This window comes from Chiroxiphia lanceolata, chromosome 5 (genome assembly GCF_009829145.1).
Source record: "Chiroxiphia lanceolata isolate bChiLan1 chromosome 5, bChiLan1.pri, whole genome shotgun sequence".
Lineage (NCBI taxonomy): Eukaryota > Metazoa > Chordata > Aves > Passeriformes > Pipridae > Chiroxiphia > Chiroxiphia lanceolata.
The window spans coordinates 75,126,758-75,144,661 of record NC_045641.1 but is presented as its reverse complement, the minus strand read 5'-3'; the positions used below and the strand labels follow the sequence as shown (position 1 = coordinate 75,144,661).

General features: G+C 43.8%; 1 protein-coding gene and 1 long non-coding RNA gene across 3 annotated transcripts in view; one reads left to right on the top strand and one right to left on the bottom strand.

Moving 5' to 3' along the window:
- Positions 1-17,904, bottom strand: part of LOC116787342 — a 135,001-nt gene that overhangs the window by 32,556 nt on the left and 84,541 nt on the right. For both annotated transcript variants that reach the window (XR_004357256.1, XR_004357257.1), the window contains exon 11: positions 15,903-15,995. This is a non-coding gene — a long non-coding RNA (uncharacterized LOC116787342). The remainder of the gene's footprint in view (positions 1-15,902; positions 15,996-17,904) is intronic.
- WNT7B (Wnt family member 7B) overlaps positions 1-17,904 on the top strand; it is a 78,528-nt gene that overhangs the window by 38,189 nt on the left and 22,435 nt on the right. The window contains exon 2 of the mRNA XM_032688873.1: positions 1,246-1,472. Coding sequence (XP_032544764.1) covers positions 1,246-1,472 — 227 coding nt within the window. The remainder of the gene's footprint in view (positions 1-1,245; positions 1,473-17,904) is intronic.

The window sequence follows — 17,904 nt, the reverse complement described above, 5'->3', positions numbered from 1 at the left end:
CCGATGAAATCCTTTAATTTTGCTTAGTCAGCATTTTCCAAAAGGAGCCTTTCCAGTGGGAAGTTTTTAACCCTGAGAAGAAAGGCTTAGGCTGGTGTTCAAAATGGAAAGGAAGACACTGGGGAGGTTGATCTGTGTCCTGTCACTGACCTATTTAGGTATGGTGACTGTTACTGTGGAACTCCACTCAAACCCAGGCTGCTGCAGCATGATCTGGCATTACAGAGGCTTTTGGTGGGAAGAGGAAATGACCCAGATGATCCAATACCAAGCTAAAGAGGGGACAGGGTTTGTGGAGGTACTTCCTCGCAAGTGCAGGAAGCAGTGACACTCAGCACCCTGGTTTGCCACCAAAGGCAGCAGGGCAGAGCCTTTTCCAGGCCCTTCTGTGCCATTGCTGACTTGTCCAGACCCAGTTCAAGCATCTCCACGTGGGCCTGGCAGGTACCTGGGAGATGTGACCCGAGGTGCATCTGTGTTGTCTTATTTTTTTCCCCAAATATTACCATTTAAAATGTAGCCTGTAAAGATGTTGAAAAATGAGCCAGTAAAGATGTTGAAAAGTGAACTGAAAAATGAAAAATAAACATGCTAAAGTGAAAACATATGGCAGGTGCAAGTTACATGCAAACCTTATAATGAATTCTGAAAATATACTTGAAGAATGAGATCTGCAAATGATTCTAGTCTGGATGGCACATATTAATGATCACTCCTATGTGCACCATGATGTTTGCCAGACCTAGAAGCACAGTTATGCTGGTGAACTTCATTAATCATTCAATAACCTGAGTGTAATAATGGGCAAGAGGGTTGGTAGTTTCAAGCATTCTCTAAATTGTGCTTAACAGTTTCAAATGAGGGATGGATGAACTGGCTGCAGTAACTGAAATACTGAGCCTGAATCTACATTCAAAGCAGACATGAGTTTCAGAGATTTGTGAATGATCAATTATCACTATTTTTTGTTTTTAAATAAGTCTTGCTTTCCACATCTCACGAGCTGATGGCTCTGGAAGCAAAAGTGCCAAAATTCCATTTGTTCGTTTTTCTGGCACAAATCTGATCAGGAATTACCTCAAAATTTCCAGCCTCTTTTACTAGACCAGAGACACCGGGATAAGCTGGCACAAAGAACCCACCCTCCTTTTGCCCAGCGCCTCGCCAGCCACGCGGCAGCACGCGGCAGATCCAACCAGCCTCCTCAACCTGGTTACAACGTGCCTTTCTGCTTTTTCTCCCCAGAGCTTTGTCGTCCGTGGTGGCTTTAGGAGCCAACATAATCTGCAACAAGATCCCCGGGCTGGCCCCCCGGCAGCGCGCGATCTGCCAGAGCCGCCCCGATGCCATCATCGTGATCGGGGAGGGGGCGCAGATGGGCATCAATGAGTGCCAGTACCAGTTCCGCTATGGCCGCTGGAACTGCTCTGCCCTGGGAGAGAAAACGGTCTTTGGACAAGAGCTCCGAGTAGGTAAGGGTGTCTCTCGTGTGGTGCCGCAGGGATGGGCTCGTGGGGGCCGCTTTGCTTTTCCCTTTCTTGCCGCGCCCCCGCAAAGGTTCATAACCCTCCGTGGTCTGCCCAGAAAAGTAACTGGCAAGAGACAGGAAATCTCTAGGGATCTGCAGATGAAGTCACTCCTATCTGTGCAACTTCATACCCAGTGCTGGCCCAGGTGCCTGCACAGCCATCCATCAAGGCCGTGAAAAAATAGTTCCAAATGTTGTCTTGTTAGAGGTTGCCATGATAACTGCGGTGCGTAATATGGCCAATCAAAAGGGAACTAAAATCAGCTCAGAAAAATCCCTCTGCAGACTTCTCAAAAGCTTAAGAAATGGGAAGGTCCCAAATAATTGATGGAAGTACTGTGCATAAGGCACTGGCCTTCCAATATGTGGCAGTGATACATTTTAGTGTTGTTCTCATACTGGAAAGAAAATACTGCATGTGATTTGAGGCAGGAAACCTATTCAAAGAAAATAATACAGGACCTTGGCCTGACAAGCTGTTAGCTGGCAGAAGTTAAATCAACCACTTTCCATTTACCCTATGTCTGATATTATTTCAGAGGGGCGATCATGTATATTTTTTCCAGCACTGAGATCATTACTTTCCTCATCACTCAGCTGGGTATCCTCAGCCTATTCCTGACCTTTTCTCTCTGCCCCAAGGGCTGCCCACTCCCCAACCCCCCTGTGTCTGCTGCTCTGTGTTGTGGTGTGTGGCTCTCATGGGGCACTCGCTGTGATACTGTCCAGCTCCTCAGCAGGGTTATAGCCTCTTCTTCTTGTGTCCCATTTTGATTTGGGTGACAACCCTCTAATTCAATGGTTCAGGTGAGTCATGTGCCTCCAGTAAAACTGAGTGTGGTCAGACACAAGATCTCATTGAAACTGCACAAAAAAAAAAAGGCAAAACATTTCATCTGAGCAAAGAGGAATCGACTTACACGGTGCTTTGGCTGTCAGAGATCAAGGCTTTGGGTTTTTCCCTGACACCCTTGTGAAATGAAGGCCAAAAGCTGAGGCACACCTCAGTCCGTGAGGGAACTGAATATTTTTTCAAAGAACATGCAAGTCTGAGAATCTTGCAGAGGTCTGGGTGTTTTAAGGGCACAGTGGCCCAGCTGTAAATTGTTGTGATGGAATACATCCATTGGCATCAGGGGAATGGACTCACATTGGCAGGAAAACTATCATATTCTGTGACCATTACTCCACATCAGATCACAGAAGTGGAGAGGGCTAAAACTAATGATGAAAAGAATTGGTAAAGCAAATCAATGGCAAAAGTCTGAACTTTTTGAACTGCAGAAGAAGGCTTGGTAGAATTTAGTTTTGATGCTGAAAAGCTGGTGGTGAGGAATTTGCTCATCAGTGTGTCTCTTCCCACAGGTGTCCTAAGATAATTTCTAATTCTGTTTAGATAATACTTTTTGCCTAAATTTTATTTCTGAAAGAGTATAAGTGGAAGGCTTTAAACATTCTCAAGACACCATATACAGGAAATAACCTAATATTTGACTTCTACCTTCAACTTTGAAGGTGAACCAGAAAAAATTCTAGTCACTTGTCTTGACTATTAGAAGCACAGGTCTGGTCCTCCTTGGTTGGTATTACATTTGTTTGCCTCCAGCTGATGTCCAAAATCATGCTGCTGCCAGAAAACACAGAGCTGCCAAGCAGGGCCCTGTTGCATGTGTGCATGCTGTGTTTTCACCTGCCAGAGCCTGCAGGTGTGCTCTGACCTTGGGCGAGGCAGGCATCTTAACTTCTGTGAGAGCCCTCAGGGGGCACACTCTGGAGGGTTGTACCAGAGTTGGTGCCATCACTGAGCTTCCATTTCTGCTCTCCTTCCTCTTCAAGCTGAACAAGTGGTGCCTCCTCAGCTCTGCTCAGCTCGTGGGTGATAATCCTCTTCACCACAGTCCTTTTGTTCTCAGAAACCTCGGAGTGCAGTCCAAATGCCTGAAGAGGACTACAAATTCTGCTTTTATTTTTATTCTGAATGTTTCCATACAAAATAAGAGCTAGAAGGAACAAAAACTATTTGTCATCAGGATGGGCCAGCGATCAGGTTGGTCAGGCTGTACCAAGTTTGAAAAAAATAGGGTTTTCTTGAGCCACTGTTCAAGCCATATTTACCAAAATGTTCACCAGATTCTTGACCTCTTCACCAAACCTGGGTGGTTTTTTTGCAGCTCTGAAAGGCCTGATGTGGAACCTGGTGGGTTCTTTTATGGCTTAACCCAAACACAGACAAAACTTGGCAGTTGCAGCTGAGTTCTGCTTTGACATTTGTTGGGTGTGAAACCACACAGACTCCACTGGATGGAGAAGGTTTACATGACCCCTTCCAGCCGAGCCAGATGGGTTCCATGCAGGTCTATAAAGGATCCCATAATTCACATGTCTTTATTTTTTTATTAGCAGAGTAGCACCCAGAGATGATGAGGTCAGTATCTGGGAAAAGGGCAGGGTTTAGGAAGTGGTGTTATTACACTAGCAAGGGGGAAAACGGTAAAAGAGGGACAAAGGTTTAAAAACCCAGCACTTAAGGGTGCAAAACACTTGTAAGCATGAATAAGCACGAATATTCACATGTGTAACAAAACACATCTGTGTCTGACACATGCAGAAACACTAAACCAGCCATTTGGTTCTGCCTGAACAGACCGAAGAAAGGATTAAGACTAAAAAAGACAAGCATATTTTTCACTTCATCCCAAAGGAAAGCTTCGTCCCAGAACCACTTAGGGAGATGAACATTTGAGTTATTCCGGGTGGGGAGGGCAAGTAAGCCATGATAACATGGTATGAATTGCTCTCTAGCTGTATGGGTGAGAGAGGAGCTACTCTTTAGCCACTAGGACAAGACTCTCCCACCATCACTGACAAGTGCAGAATTGGTTATTCTAATTTGTATCTTGATGTAACACTTCCCCTTCAAAATTCAAAGCAAACCCCCAGACTGACCCAACGTGAGGTTTCTCCAACAGATGTGCCCCTGTTGCTACCACCACCTCTCAGGGGCCATTAACTCAGAGCATCTTCCAGCCACAACCAAGCAGCAGCTGGAAGGCACAACAGAGGGACAGACATCCCCCCTCCTGGGGATCCTACTGTGCCAGAGGGAGTCCTCAGTTTGTCAGCTCAGCTGGATGGGCGATGAGCTATTGATTCAAAGGGGTACTTCAGTGAGTGAGGGCTGTACCACCAGTACATGGAACCTGTATTAAAAGCACTTGAAACAGTCCAGAGGACAGAATAACAACTGTAGAAATAATGTTAGGTGTGGGGCATTCATGTTGGTGTGAAAGATTTATAGCAGCTAGAGATAAAAAACGACAGAGAAATCTAAATTAGTAGCATGAACAAAGGCTGCAGCATGGGATGAATTAGTCAAGCATTGTATAGAGCTTATTTTGGTACATTTATAACTGGGAACTTTTCCATAGTCATGCCATCCCCAAAGCAAAGTCAGCCCTGAGCTCACTTCACTCATCCTGTCCCTGTACATGTGTGTGTCACCTTCCTGCACTCATCCCTGGTTCTCGTGCCAGCTTCTCACATCGTCTTCTGCACTCTCCACTCATTCCTCTTCCTTTAAGCCTCTTCAGCAAATTACCTCTTTAAAGATTACCTCTTTAACAGATGGATTCAAACATTAACTGGTTAACGATATATCATCAGCGTTGAAAGATAATTGCCTTCTAACATTTTGAAGGCAAGGACCCTGATCTGGATGGGTAAAGCCTCTGGTCTCATCAGGTTATCGATGCAGAGGAGCTGCAGCACTGGGGACCAGTCTCTATTCCCCCAAAGCATGGGCAGAGCAACCTGTCACAGACACCTCTGAAAGCTGGAAGCAAAGAACTCCATGCAAAAAGAGCAGGCAGTGCAGGCTCTGGAGTGTGGAGTCCGAATCAATAATGGAAATGAAACCTGCTGTTGGTCTTTGGCAGCAGATTATTCTGGCTAATTATTTGTGCATTTACCATTTCCACTGCAATTCTCCAAATTCTAGGTCTTATAAACAGACAGTTGTTACCAGTGCTAAATCCAGGTGTTTTGAAAAACACCTGATATCTGTCAAGATATCTTCTGATATCTGTCAAGATATCAGAAGTGATCTGTAGCTGTCTCCTCTCTCAGACTCATGATGTGGAAAATGGCCATGACTCAGCAGTGTGTGGCCGTGTCATTAATGCCATGATTTGGCAAATCACTGAACTGGACACCTGACAGGGACACACCAAGAAACAGGCCAAAGCCAAGGGAGTTTGGAAGTCGGGTTTTTTTTTTTTTTTTATCTCTGACCTTTTGTGTGGGTTTTCTGCAGTTTTCTGGTGTGTTGAAAGGAAGCATCTGAAGTTACAGCCCTGCTTGCCGTGGGGGGTTTAGGAAAGGAACATCTTAAGAAGCTTCCTGTCACCTCCCATTGGCTCAACTTTTGATCCACTCTCCTGGCAGAAAAGGGGAGGGATGAGAGAAAACACCTTCAGTTTTAGAGACTAACAAAATCTGAGCATGGATTTTATTAACTGAAGAGGACTTCACAAGTTATTTTGAGAAGCACAATCAGAATATAAAGTTGAATGTCACAGTCCCACACAAGCATGCACTCGAATACACACACAGACACCTCCAGTTTCCAACAGAGCACTAGGAAAGGGAGGGGGACAACTTCTGAAGGCAAGATACTCATAAAAAACAGTGATTCTTTCTCTATTTGCACTGGAAACAGGTAACATTGTAAGTCCACTCTGGATCCCAGCCTTTTAGCTGCAGGTCTGAAAGAACACGGGAATTGGGCATGGGAGATGTGTAAGTGAGGGCATCATGGACAAATGGTTGGCATCTTATCAGACATGCTGAGGGGGTGTCAGTCAGTAAATTATTCCTGGTTCAGGCCATATATAGGCTTAATTAAATTTGGATTCCACATATGAATCCAGTCATTTTTATTCTGGGCTGTGATGATGGTTTAACCGAGATGCCAAATGTTCATAAAAACTTCCTACCAAAAATGGGAGGAGTAGAGAGGCTCATTATTCTCCAAAAATGGAAATTCATGTCCAGGCAGATAGATTAATCCAGCACAGTAGTGTCTAGTGTGGTATGAGTTGGCCAACTTGGAAAGCTTGACTTTCAGTGCGAGCAGAAAACTTCCAATACATGAAGACAGGCGGCATTCCTAGGAATGCTTTACAACCATAGTGTGCTTTAATGCTATCAGCAAATCAATAAAGGGAACCATAAATGAATCCAGACAGCTTGCTAAAGTAAGTACTTTTCTAGCTCACTTTTTGCCTTTCTTTCCCCTTGCCATTTCTTTCTCTACTACTTTATGTTCTCATTTTCTATTTTTCTTAAATCAACTTATGTTGTTTGCTAAATATTTGTTAATGCTTAGCAATATTGATATATCAGGTTGACTGTATGTTTATTATTCTAACATCTGTGTATTTATTATGGGAAAATCTATCTTTACGGACTTGTGCTATATCCAATAAAAACAATATGGGGTAAAGAAAGGAATTGTACAGCTGGAAACGATTTGGAGGGGAAAATGAGTTGGAATTAGATTATTTTAAATATGATACAGAGCAGGGTACACACTTCACCGACGGAAAGGCAGTAATTATCTTTGTCATAGCAGTAGGTGCTATGATTGGTTTAGGCATTTGTCAGCCATTGGGAACCTCAATTGCACAGTGGCTTTTGGACCTAATGTGGAAAAATTTCGGGGGTTTTGTTGTTGTATAGCATGGTCCCAGACAACAACGTCTGTCCTTTGAGCGTTAAAGCAACTGATCAGAAAGAAATTTGTTTTCAGTAATTTGAACTGGATGTTGGGTGCTAGAATTGGGTAAAAAACCTTCCAGTATGAGGGATGGCTTCGCAGGGCATGGCATCAGCTTCCAGCTCCTACTGCAGAGGGCTGTCTGGGATTCCAGAAGAGAGGGGCACAGGATGCATTCAATCAGCTGAAACCTGTCCTAGGACTGTGGGCAGCTCCAGGACACAATACAGGACCAAAAAAACCCCTGTCTCTATTGCTCACACAGCAACCTGGAGTGACTGCAGATGCCATCTCCCAAAATGCCATCTGGAGTCATTGCATTTGCAAGTGTGATTTAGTAAACTATAAATACCATGGCAAATTTAATGATCTGTGGCTTATGCAAGGATAACCCTTAACAGAAGCACAGTGGTGCATAACAAGATGTATTTCTTGGTTATTTACAGAGGGAGAGTTTTCTCATTATAGGCCTGAATGAAAAAAAAAATAAACAAGACATGCATAATGAACTACCACCCATATCCCTGGGTAACTGTCCAGCAGGCAGAGACAGGAGGTAAAGAGCAAAAAAAACCCAGAATCTGAGGCCATCCTCAGTGTGCTCATTCTGCAGGAAAGATTTACCACACTGCAGTCACTGCAAAGCCTCCTCTTAAAACATCTCAAACAGAGCCTCTATTTTCACAACTGATATGTTGTTGCTGGAAGGAGAAACAAAAATATCCTTAACCTTAAGGCTATCCAGGCTATTTGTTCTGGCTCTTTGGCTCTGTGTTGCTGCCCCGGGGCCGTGGGGATGTCTGTGCCCGTCCCAGGAGCTGCCCTAGACGGCAGGAAGGCCTGGCTGGGGCAGAGCTGGGCTGTGCCCCCACAGCCCGGGGCACCAGTGAGCCCACGGGCAGGGAGGGAGCACCCCCAGGCAGCCAGGCTGCCCCAGCAGAGCAGGGCTGTCCGTGCCCTGCAGCTCAGCTGGACCTCAGCAGCGGGAAGGAGGGTGTGATAATCCGGGAGCTCCAGGGCAGAGCGTGTGAGAGGGCATTTCAGTTTGCATTATCATCTTCGCAGGAAATGGAGGAGCTGATCCAAACACTTCATACTTTCTGACTGCACAGGGGTGGATAAGGTTTTTGCTATCACAAGTAGCAAAGCAAGACAGTAACCCAAACCAGAATAAGAAAATAAACCTCCCAGCTGGCGGTAGCTGACGTTGTGAAGGAGTGGTAAAAAAGTTATGAAACAACTAATGTGCTAAGAATTTATATTATTTTAACCGAGGAAGAGTGGTAGGTTCAATCTCTTCTACATTTCTGTCACTTGGAGGTTTTTAGAACAAGAAAAATATCTTTCTATTCTAAGGAAGTACTGTTGTATTAAAGAAACATCCTATTGTGAGAGGATGGAGGATTCCCAGCTTAGTGAATCGATTTGAACATTTGTAGGAGATAATTTCTCTGTGCTTTAAGAATTTCTGAGATGCCACAACCTCATAATGATTTGGTGAGGCTTTAGTAATGTTTTCAAAACACGCTGTAAACCAGAGATGAAAAGATAAACATAAATGGACACTACCACTTGTAAATTATGAGCTGACAGTAACAACTTTCATTTGACTTTACTAGAAAAAATGTCAGTTTGCTACATTAATTTTATTATCTCTATTTCTTTGTCTCCCTATAAAAGAAATGTCTATAATATATAACTGTAGTATATAATAATTTCTAGTATACAATATTTTCTAGCTATTAATAGATAGATTTTTATATATCCCAATTTATCTTCTCCACTCCCTAGTCTTTTTATAAGGTTTTACTGTCTGGTTCAAGTGTAGCTCAATTGTGTTTTCTTTTCCCTCCAGGGTCATGAGTTTGAAGAAAAGTATAAATTCTTTTAAATTCAAATGTTCTTGTTGCCATTTAAATATCTACCTATTTGGCAGCAGACTTGCTTCAAAAGGCAGATGTCCTTATTCCAAACATAGCACTAACATGGTAATACAATTACTTGGTGAACTCTGTGTGGCTTGCAGCTGGATGAGAAATGGTGGATATTGACCTGAATGAAATCTGGAATTTCCATTCTAGGGAAAGGGCCAACTGTTAAAACTTCTGTTTCATTCCATTTGTACATATAAAAATGAAGATTTTTCTTGGAACAGGTGCTTTTCTGTAGACATTTTCAAACTTAAATACACCGATAAAGCCGACTCTGAGCAGCTCCATTTTGGTTCTCAGTGCAGCTAACTGTAAATTTGTGAAGTGCACTGATGTAAGTGGATGCAGAGAACTGTCCCTGGGCACAGCCAGGTGTCTGGATCTCAGGAGCTCTGCTCTCCCATCTCCCAGGGGGATTCTGAGCTGAATGGCTCCATAACACACTGCACAGCTTGGTAAGAGACATCACAGACCATGACACACTGTCTGCCTGTGCCCCTAAACCCCAGGGCCTCCCAAAGAACTGCCTGACGTGGGATGGGCTTTGGAACGTCATTTCCACGATTCAAAACTAAATGGACCTTCTTCTATTGTATGTAATAACTCCATTTAAGTGTCAGTATGGAAAAGAACCCTTTTGTTTTGTTTTGAGAGGGGTGGGTAGCTACAGTTTTTGGCATTCTGTGATCACCCTGATGTACACATGTTTACCTGTACCTTTTAGGTACAGGTGTTTGTCATGGGGCCCTTCAGGCACAGTCTGTGATGACCTGCAACTCTGACCTGCTTGGCACTGGCCACAACAAAAGTCCTCCTTTCCTCTTGCTTTTAACTTTGCCTTTAGCTACTCAGGAAAACATTTTCCATATTGCTTTTCTGGTCTGCCTTGGCCTGAGTGAGTCAGAGGTCCTGTGGAAAAGATAGCATGCAAATTCTAGGCTACTATTTTTTGAATACTCTACCAAAATTTGGACACAGGGATAACTTTGCATAGCAACTTTAAGTTTGGCATTTCCTTACTTCCAAGTGCTTCCAAGGAACATTAATGCTCATTCAGTGCCACTTTTTTTATGTCACTTTGTAATAAAATTGCTGGGTACAAATGATCCATAGCAGGCTGACTCATTAGTTACTTCACCATCTCAGTCCTATTGGGCAATGACTTACAATGTAATGCATGCTTAGAACAGGAAAGCAAATAACATTTAAAGTCACATAAAGTGGGGTTGGCCTTCACCCAGAATGACAGGAGCCAAATTCTGGTCCTATTACTGTTGGAGAAATTTTGCCACTGGTTTCACCAGAGCCAATAAAAAGCCTCCTGGCTTTTGGTTACAAGCAGAAGTTGAAATCAAAGCTGAATTTCATAGCAGGGACTCAGCTAAAACACAATTAATTAATTGGCAATCAACTATACAACATCTGACTTTTTAAGTGCAGAGCAACTTGGCAAAGAGGCAGGTGCTGCCAGCCCTTGCCACTGCAGGGGCAGTTCTTTGTGGAGGATGACAGGTAGTGCAGCCAACCTGGAGATCCTGCAGCAACTCGGGTTCTAATGACTCGGGAGATTCCCCGAGCTTTACTACTGCGGTTAACTGTGTTGTCAAGATCTCTTCCCTAGAATTACAGATGATAGGTTTGGTCATCTAGCTCAACCTCTACAGCAGGCAGGACAGCTAAACATAACATTAGACTTCAGAGTTACATATGTAGCAGCATCCCTCCCTTTCCTCCTCTGTTCTTTGGGATACATTCTGCTTGGTAAACCATCTGTTTCTAAATTGAAAAGCTTGAAATGCACAGCGAGGCAAGAGCAAACATTACGAAAAACACACTGTTTGTTGATCTTCGCATTTTGCTTTGCAAACAAGTGTTCAGCACCCAGGCTTAGATCACTGATCCATGCCGGTTGCTGTCGTGCCTCCAGTCACGAGCAATTTCTTTTCCTAATGAAGTGGCTGATGTATTGCACAATATTACATCTGACAAATACCTTATTTTCCAATTGACAACATTTCCTTCGTGCGTATCGTGCCTGACTTTTCAGCCCTGGATTAAATTCTGCATGACTCCAGTTTATTTCTCACTGACGTCAAAGTACAATATTATTGTTACTGAGAGAGGAGACAAATTGAAATGAAAGAAATAAAGTATGTCAGCAAGAGAAAAATGAACTTACAACTGTAGTTGTAAGGTAGTTGTTCACTCAGGATTCAAACTGGCCAACAACTTCAGCCCTGCTCTGTTTGCCCAATATGTGCTCAACTTTAATCCTTCCGTTTTAAGTCTTCTTAAAGAGACTTCAAAGGTGTTTCACTTTAAATGCAGAACCAAGTGGTTTGCAGAATGTAGAAGTCATAGTGAAAGGCAGCATGTGAGATTGAGCTGATGATCTGTGCTTCTGCCCATCCTAGATCCACCTGAAGTGGTTTTAGGAGACAACTTTACAATGCTCTCTCTACTGCAGAGGTTCAACCTCTGGTTTCTGTGATTCTGTGAGAAAGATGATTCCTAAGACTTAACTAATGTCAGTTAAATGGGCTTGGATAGCTGAGGAGTCTAAATAGTTTGCTTTCACCCCAGAAGCCTCACTGGTGCACTGGGAGAGAACACTGCTCTCTCTAGGTAGAAGCTCAGCAGACATGGACCGAACTGCTGTAGACTTGAGAGCTCTTTTGAAGTTGCCAAAAAGAAGAAAGTTTTCTCATGGATCATGATTTAATTTTACCTCTTCACTCATTTCTTAATGAAAATGTGGAAACTCATTTTCTGCCTGGTTCAGCCTCCACCCATCCTGTTCAGAAGAGATGTCCATGCCAAGTTCCATCTGACATGGTCAGTGCAACCTTGCAGTTTCTGAGGGCAACAGCACAAGAGATAGCAGTGATTTCTCTCTCCTGCTGAACTCATGGGCTTCAGACAACAAAGGCAGAGAAATGAGGAGCCCCTTCCTCACTTCTTTCCTTTGGCCCAGTTTCATACCACACAACTGCAGGCATTTGCACGAGATGTCCAAGATAGGAACCTAGTCAGCCTGTATTCCTTGTATGGTCAAAGAAGAGAGAGAAGCTCTTCCAGGGGGTGATTTGGATCTTAATTTTACTGTACGATTGTCCCTGTTGCCTATCCTGGAGCTTAGACTCCCTAATTAGGTATCAAACTTGTTAATACCTAATTTTTGTCTGTCTATGAAATTTTTCCACCCCTCTGTGTATGTTTCTCAGGAGAGCATGTGGTCCTCTCATAAAGTCATACCTGCTTGCCCCACACAGCAGACACGGAAACTTGATCCTAATTTAAAGTCCTACCTATTCTTAGTACTCATTCACCAGTAGCACCTACAAAAGTTGTCTTAGCTGATGACTTTCAGACAGATACTGGCAAAAAATATAAAAGTGCAGCAACCACAGGCATAGCTCCACCACTGCTCTTTGGAAATTTAAGAAGTGGGAGTCCAAAATTACCACCAGATGGTGCACCTATTTAGCAAGTGACAGAGACATGTTCCACAAGAAAGGGTAGCCACAGCCTCCACCAACCCATCAAGTAGCTTCCCCTGCTGTTTATTCTCAGCTGTGATAGAAATTGAATGTGTTTGAAACATGGACCTGCTGGCCATACTATCCTGTTACATTTAATATGGAATATGTTTCCAATCTTCGTGATGGAAGCCTTTCAACTGCCTGGTTAGGGCCGTGGGGAAGTGGGAAAGAGCATAGCAGACCTATGAGTGCATGTAAAGGGAGAAGGGAAGAAAAAGAACTGGGCCAGGAGCAGCAGAAGCTGGGCCTGGTGAAGGGCAGGAGCAGGAGCCCAGAGCGGGAGTGGGAGCACAGAGCACTCGTGCTCAGCTGGGTCAGTCCCTGGGGCAGTCCTGGCTGCCAGGGGCAGGTACCTGCCTGTGCACTTGGGAAGGATGATCTCGGTGTCTAAGGCAGTAGTTTGGGAAGCTGCCAATGCCAATGTCCCAGGCAAGAACACACAGGGTATTTATTAACTGTGTGGCAAAGGTGGTGAACTCTCCTAAGCAGTTCAGTGGGTTTTACTCTCTGACTGCTTCTCATTCCTGAGCACTTGGGACACCCCGTACTCAGAGAAGGATTAGCACACGTCAAGAACCACATATTTTCTGCCATACTTCTAGCAATGTCACAAGACCATGTGATTCTTTCAACTAGATTTGCTGGACATCAATACATTATCATGTGTAGAACATGAGAAGTTATCTATTCTCATTCAACTCTACTTCTTCCTTTAAAGAAAATTCTAAAGTAACAACTAGGTTCCTGGTAATCCTCCTTTATGAAATTGGTGCAGAAGAAAATATTGTGAGTCTCTTATTCCTTTGTATAGATGTGTCTTTTACTGCTTTCTGTTGTTTTGGTGTGTTTTAAATGATGCCATAAACAGAATTAGGATATTGATAGAGAATAATTAAATAGAAAGATTGTTCTTTTAATTACAACTTGACCACTAAAGAAAGGTCTGAACTGAAAATTTCCTCTGAGCACAAAGGGTAAAGATCTGAACATTCTTTAACCTGAGAAGTATTAATGAAGGATGGATAAAATAGTTCTCCATTCTCTTTGTCCCAGCTGAGAGGAAGGTGTCACACCAAGAAGCTCATTACCATTCCCTTCCTTTTTCACATACCTTGTGGCTCCTAGTTCAGTGTGAGAACCATCATTTTATGGTCAAAGCATGGACAGGAGATAATGGACTTGGACTCTGTTTGTGCCTTTTCTTGTGACCTTGGGCATGTCACTTCCTACCTGGCTGTCTGGAGACTAAAGATGACTAATTTCAGTGAGGAATTGCAAGGTTTAATTAGTGGGGACTAGCCTCCACTTAAACATTTGGGACATATCCTCAAACAAAAACGGTTGCTGTGAAGTCTTCTATCCAAAGAGAAAGCAAAGGACAGAAATGTTGGGGGGGGATTTGGTCTTCTAGAAAGTGAGTCCTGGCCTGAAAAAAGACCTCAGTCAAGAGTCCTGGTGGGATTATTAGTTTCGTTTGCATACGAAGAAAGTTTGGAAACCTTAGCTAATTGTCCACAAAGAGCCTGAACTCAAATTTCACAAAGAGAAAATACTCAACTAATGCTCAGTACTTACATGGAACACCAGGAAGAGAATAAAGCCCACTGGGAGAGTAACTGCTGGTTACTTACTGTATGTGCTTGATTCTCTCAGTAAATCTTCCTGTCTGAGACTTTCTTTTTCCAGCTGCTGGTGCACAGTGACATCCTGACACCAGCGATGGGGCATTAACACCTTTTCCCTCTTTCCCTTTCTCCTTGCTGTCTCCGTTTTCTCTCACTTCAGCAGTTCAGTAATGCTGAAACCAAGTTCCCTTCCCTTTTGTTTGCTTTTCCCTTTCCCATCGATGAACCATGTTGCTTTATTACAGACACTGTAGTTTTAACTGCAGTATAAACAGAAGCTCTGAGCAGGAGAGTCAGCTGGGATTTCCCTGCCCTCTTACACAACCCAAGGTTCTGCAGCACCCCCTTGTTTGTTTTCAGGGATTAGTGGCAATATTCCACATACTGCTGACATAATGAGGCATAAGCTTCACTCAGAGAAGGCAAGGCACTGATTTTTGAGAGACCCTGGACTACTGTGCAACTAGGGATGGGCAGGGAAAGTTGGGAAGGCAGCAGACAACCTTCAGGGCTGCATGGCAGTAAGAGCAGCTACCCATTGCTGATGGCTTCTTGCACAGCATGGAGTATTTCCATGAATACTGTGTTCTGCTCAAAGCTGGATTCAAAGTGTCTGCATGGAATATCTCCCATGGCAGCATGTGCATGCTGTCAGTTTGTGTTAACCAGAGCAACATGACATCATGTGATAGACAAAAACACTACTTGGTCCCATATAGCCTAATCCAAGACTTTTCACGTGAAACATTTGTTTTGTTTTGGTTTTAAGACATTTGCCTTTCTAACTGGTCTGTTTTAATTAGAGCTCAACCTGAACCACAAACGATAGATTTGAACTTTCCCAGAGTTCAGTGGTGTTCAGATCTGGCTTTTGGTTTGGCCCATCGCAAAGACAGGGGTCAGCTCCAAAGTTCAGATCTGGGAACGGGCTGCTGCAAAGTGGGGGGCTGGAGAGATTATTTAATGAGACCCATAGCTCGCTTTAATGGGGGACTTGCAGTAGAGACACTTGCTAGTTGTTTTTAAAAGTACTTTTATGTAGGCAGCATCTCAAAGTCTGGTGTTCATGCCAATCCACCTATTGAAATACTCATGTATTTATACAGCAGAAAGGGACTTGTTCCTCCTTTCCTGGTCACAAAGCCTGGATCCTGGTCTGAAGCTGGAGTACCTTAAAAACCTATAATTTTTTTCTTCTGATCTTTGTTTAAAACTCATCCTTCATATCTAGGGCTTGAAAACAGCTCTTTGTGGACTAGAAATTGGATCCTTTCATTCTTACAACATTTAGTTTTTTCAGTAGATAACTCTCAGGGCTGGCACCTGCCCTTTGTCAAATCCTTGCAGGTGTGGGTCAGCATTTTAGGGTGAGCTTGCTCAGTACTTGGCAAGACACAAGCTTAACACAACACAAACAATAAACAACAACCACTAGTCTGGTGGGTAAGATAACCTAGTAGGGTTAGCTGGACAGGCTCAGACTAAACATTAATTCAGTACCTGTCACGAGTCCTGAGAAGATTCAGATAATTCTTCCTTGTTTATGTAAATCTTGTCACTTCCCAACTCCTGTCAGGACCAGAAACTTCAGGGCTGAAAAAAAAAAATGATTCTGCTCTTGTGATGCTTCCAGACTCATTTTGCAAACCAGAGAGGTTTGGACCAGAATCCAAACTTTGTGTATTTATCCAAAACCCTCTGAGCTCTTTACTCTTTTAAATCTCTTTCATATGTGTGATTTGTGCCATGTCTTGTTCTCTGAGGTTACAAACGTGACTACCAGGCAAGGACCCCTTAAACACCAAGAAGCTCAGACACCATTACTTGACTCCTCCCAGAAGGATGGTCAGGCAAGTCAGATGTCTCAGGAAGGTGAAGGCAGCCACACAAGCAGCGTAAAAGGGCATTTGGAAAACAGAATCCAAAAGCAACTCTCCACCCAGCCCTTTCACCAGAACTTTTTCATTTGCTGTCCACAAACCCCGAGCTCTGAGAGGATGGCAGTGACTCACAGGGTCACTGCCCAGCTGTTTGCCCTGTGCTGAGATGTGATCTCTGAGCACAGTCAGCAGAGCAGAGCAAGGCACATACAGACAACCTGCCAACCCAGCCCCTGCTGCAGCCACCACAGCCCCTGGGGCTGGTGAGGCATCCTTCTGCTGGCATGGGAGATGCCAAGGGAGCAGGAACATCCTGAGAGCCACACAGGACTCTGTGACCCACCTGCCAACCGCTGCTTTGCCAGGGATGCACCAGAGAACACGGGACAGCCCCCACGCCTGCAGGGTGGGCCACCAGTGCCAGGGCTCACTACAGACTGGCCTGGGGGATCCCCCACACTGTGCTGGGCCTGCCAGGCACGGGAAGGCACTGCAGGAACTTAGGTGAGCCATAGATTTGTAGGACAACCTTAATGCAGAATGTCCAGGAGACAATCCAACAGCAATTCCCAGCAAACGCAGCGAGAACCTCTCTCTGCCACATTCCTGGGCAGAATTTTATAGAAAAATGCAATGTTCTGGTACTCTATTTGACACAAATTATTTTTTCTCTTTTTTGTCAAACAGAAGAAATGGTGTTTTGTCTATGTCTATACACCTTCTTAGAAGAAGGCCACCTTGAAGAGCAGAGTCACCAGACAAGAAAGCATAACAATTTCTGTGCCTGGGAAGTGCTGTCCTGGGCACACAGGAGCTGTTTCTCCATGACCAGTAGCCTGAAACAGTTTTAAAGAGGCCCCAGACTGGCTGTCACCATTTCTGAGTTGGGGCAGTGCATCCTCCACGTTCATTGCTATCACCACAAAGGGCTGTGCAGAGCAAGGTCCTACACTCCTGCATGTCCTTAGTTACTTGACATAATGCTCCTCTCGGATTGCTGTCGCAGAGAAAGCTACAACACCCTGGAGGATTATGCCATGTTTGTCTGCATCTAGACTGGAAATCCAACAAATAGCTTAAATAAGTATTTATTTATTAGGTCCTGCCTACACCAAATAAATGCCTAGTGTATGTGATTCAGTTTAATAAAAGACACTTCTGCTCCTCACAAAACTTATTTCAGAAATGTCATGACTAAGTACAATTAGTACTTTATTTTATTTATGAGTTTACCTTAAGCTCATGCTAATTCTGTACTTGATAGAATCAAGTTAAATGAAAAAAACCTAGAAAAACACACTAGAAGAAGTTATACTATGTTCACTAGAATGTCTTTTTTCTAATCAGTGAAACCAAAAAAAGTCATCTGCTGGCTTTTCATGTGAAGAAATCTTTTTTCCCCAGTCAGAACATTTTAAGGGTGGGCTCTCCTTTTCTAAAACCACCATATACCCTCAGCAATTACACTGAGATGACTGCTGCCAGCAGAGCTGGAAAGGCTCACTGTGCAGGGAAATCTGGCTTAACTCTGATGGGATAAGTTTAGACTCTCTCCCTTTCTTTGCATTTTCTACTCCCAGTTTTGGGGCTTCCCCGTGCAGCTTGATACCTTCTGGGAGTCT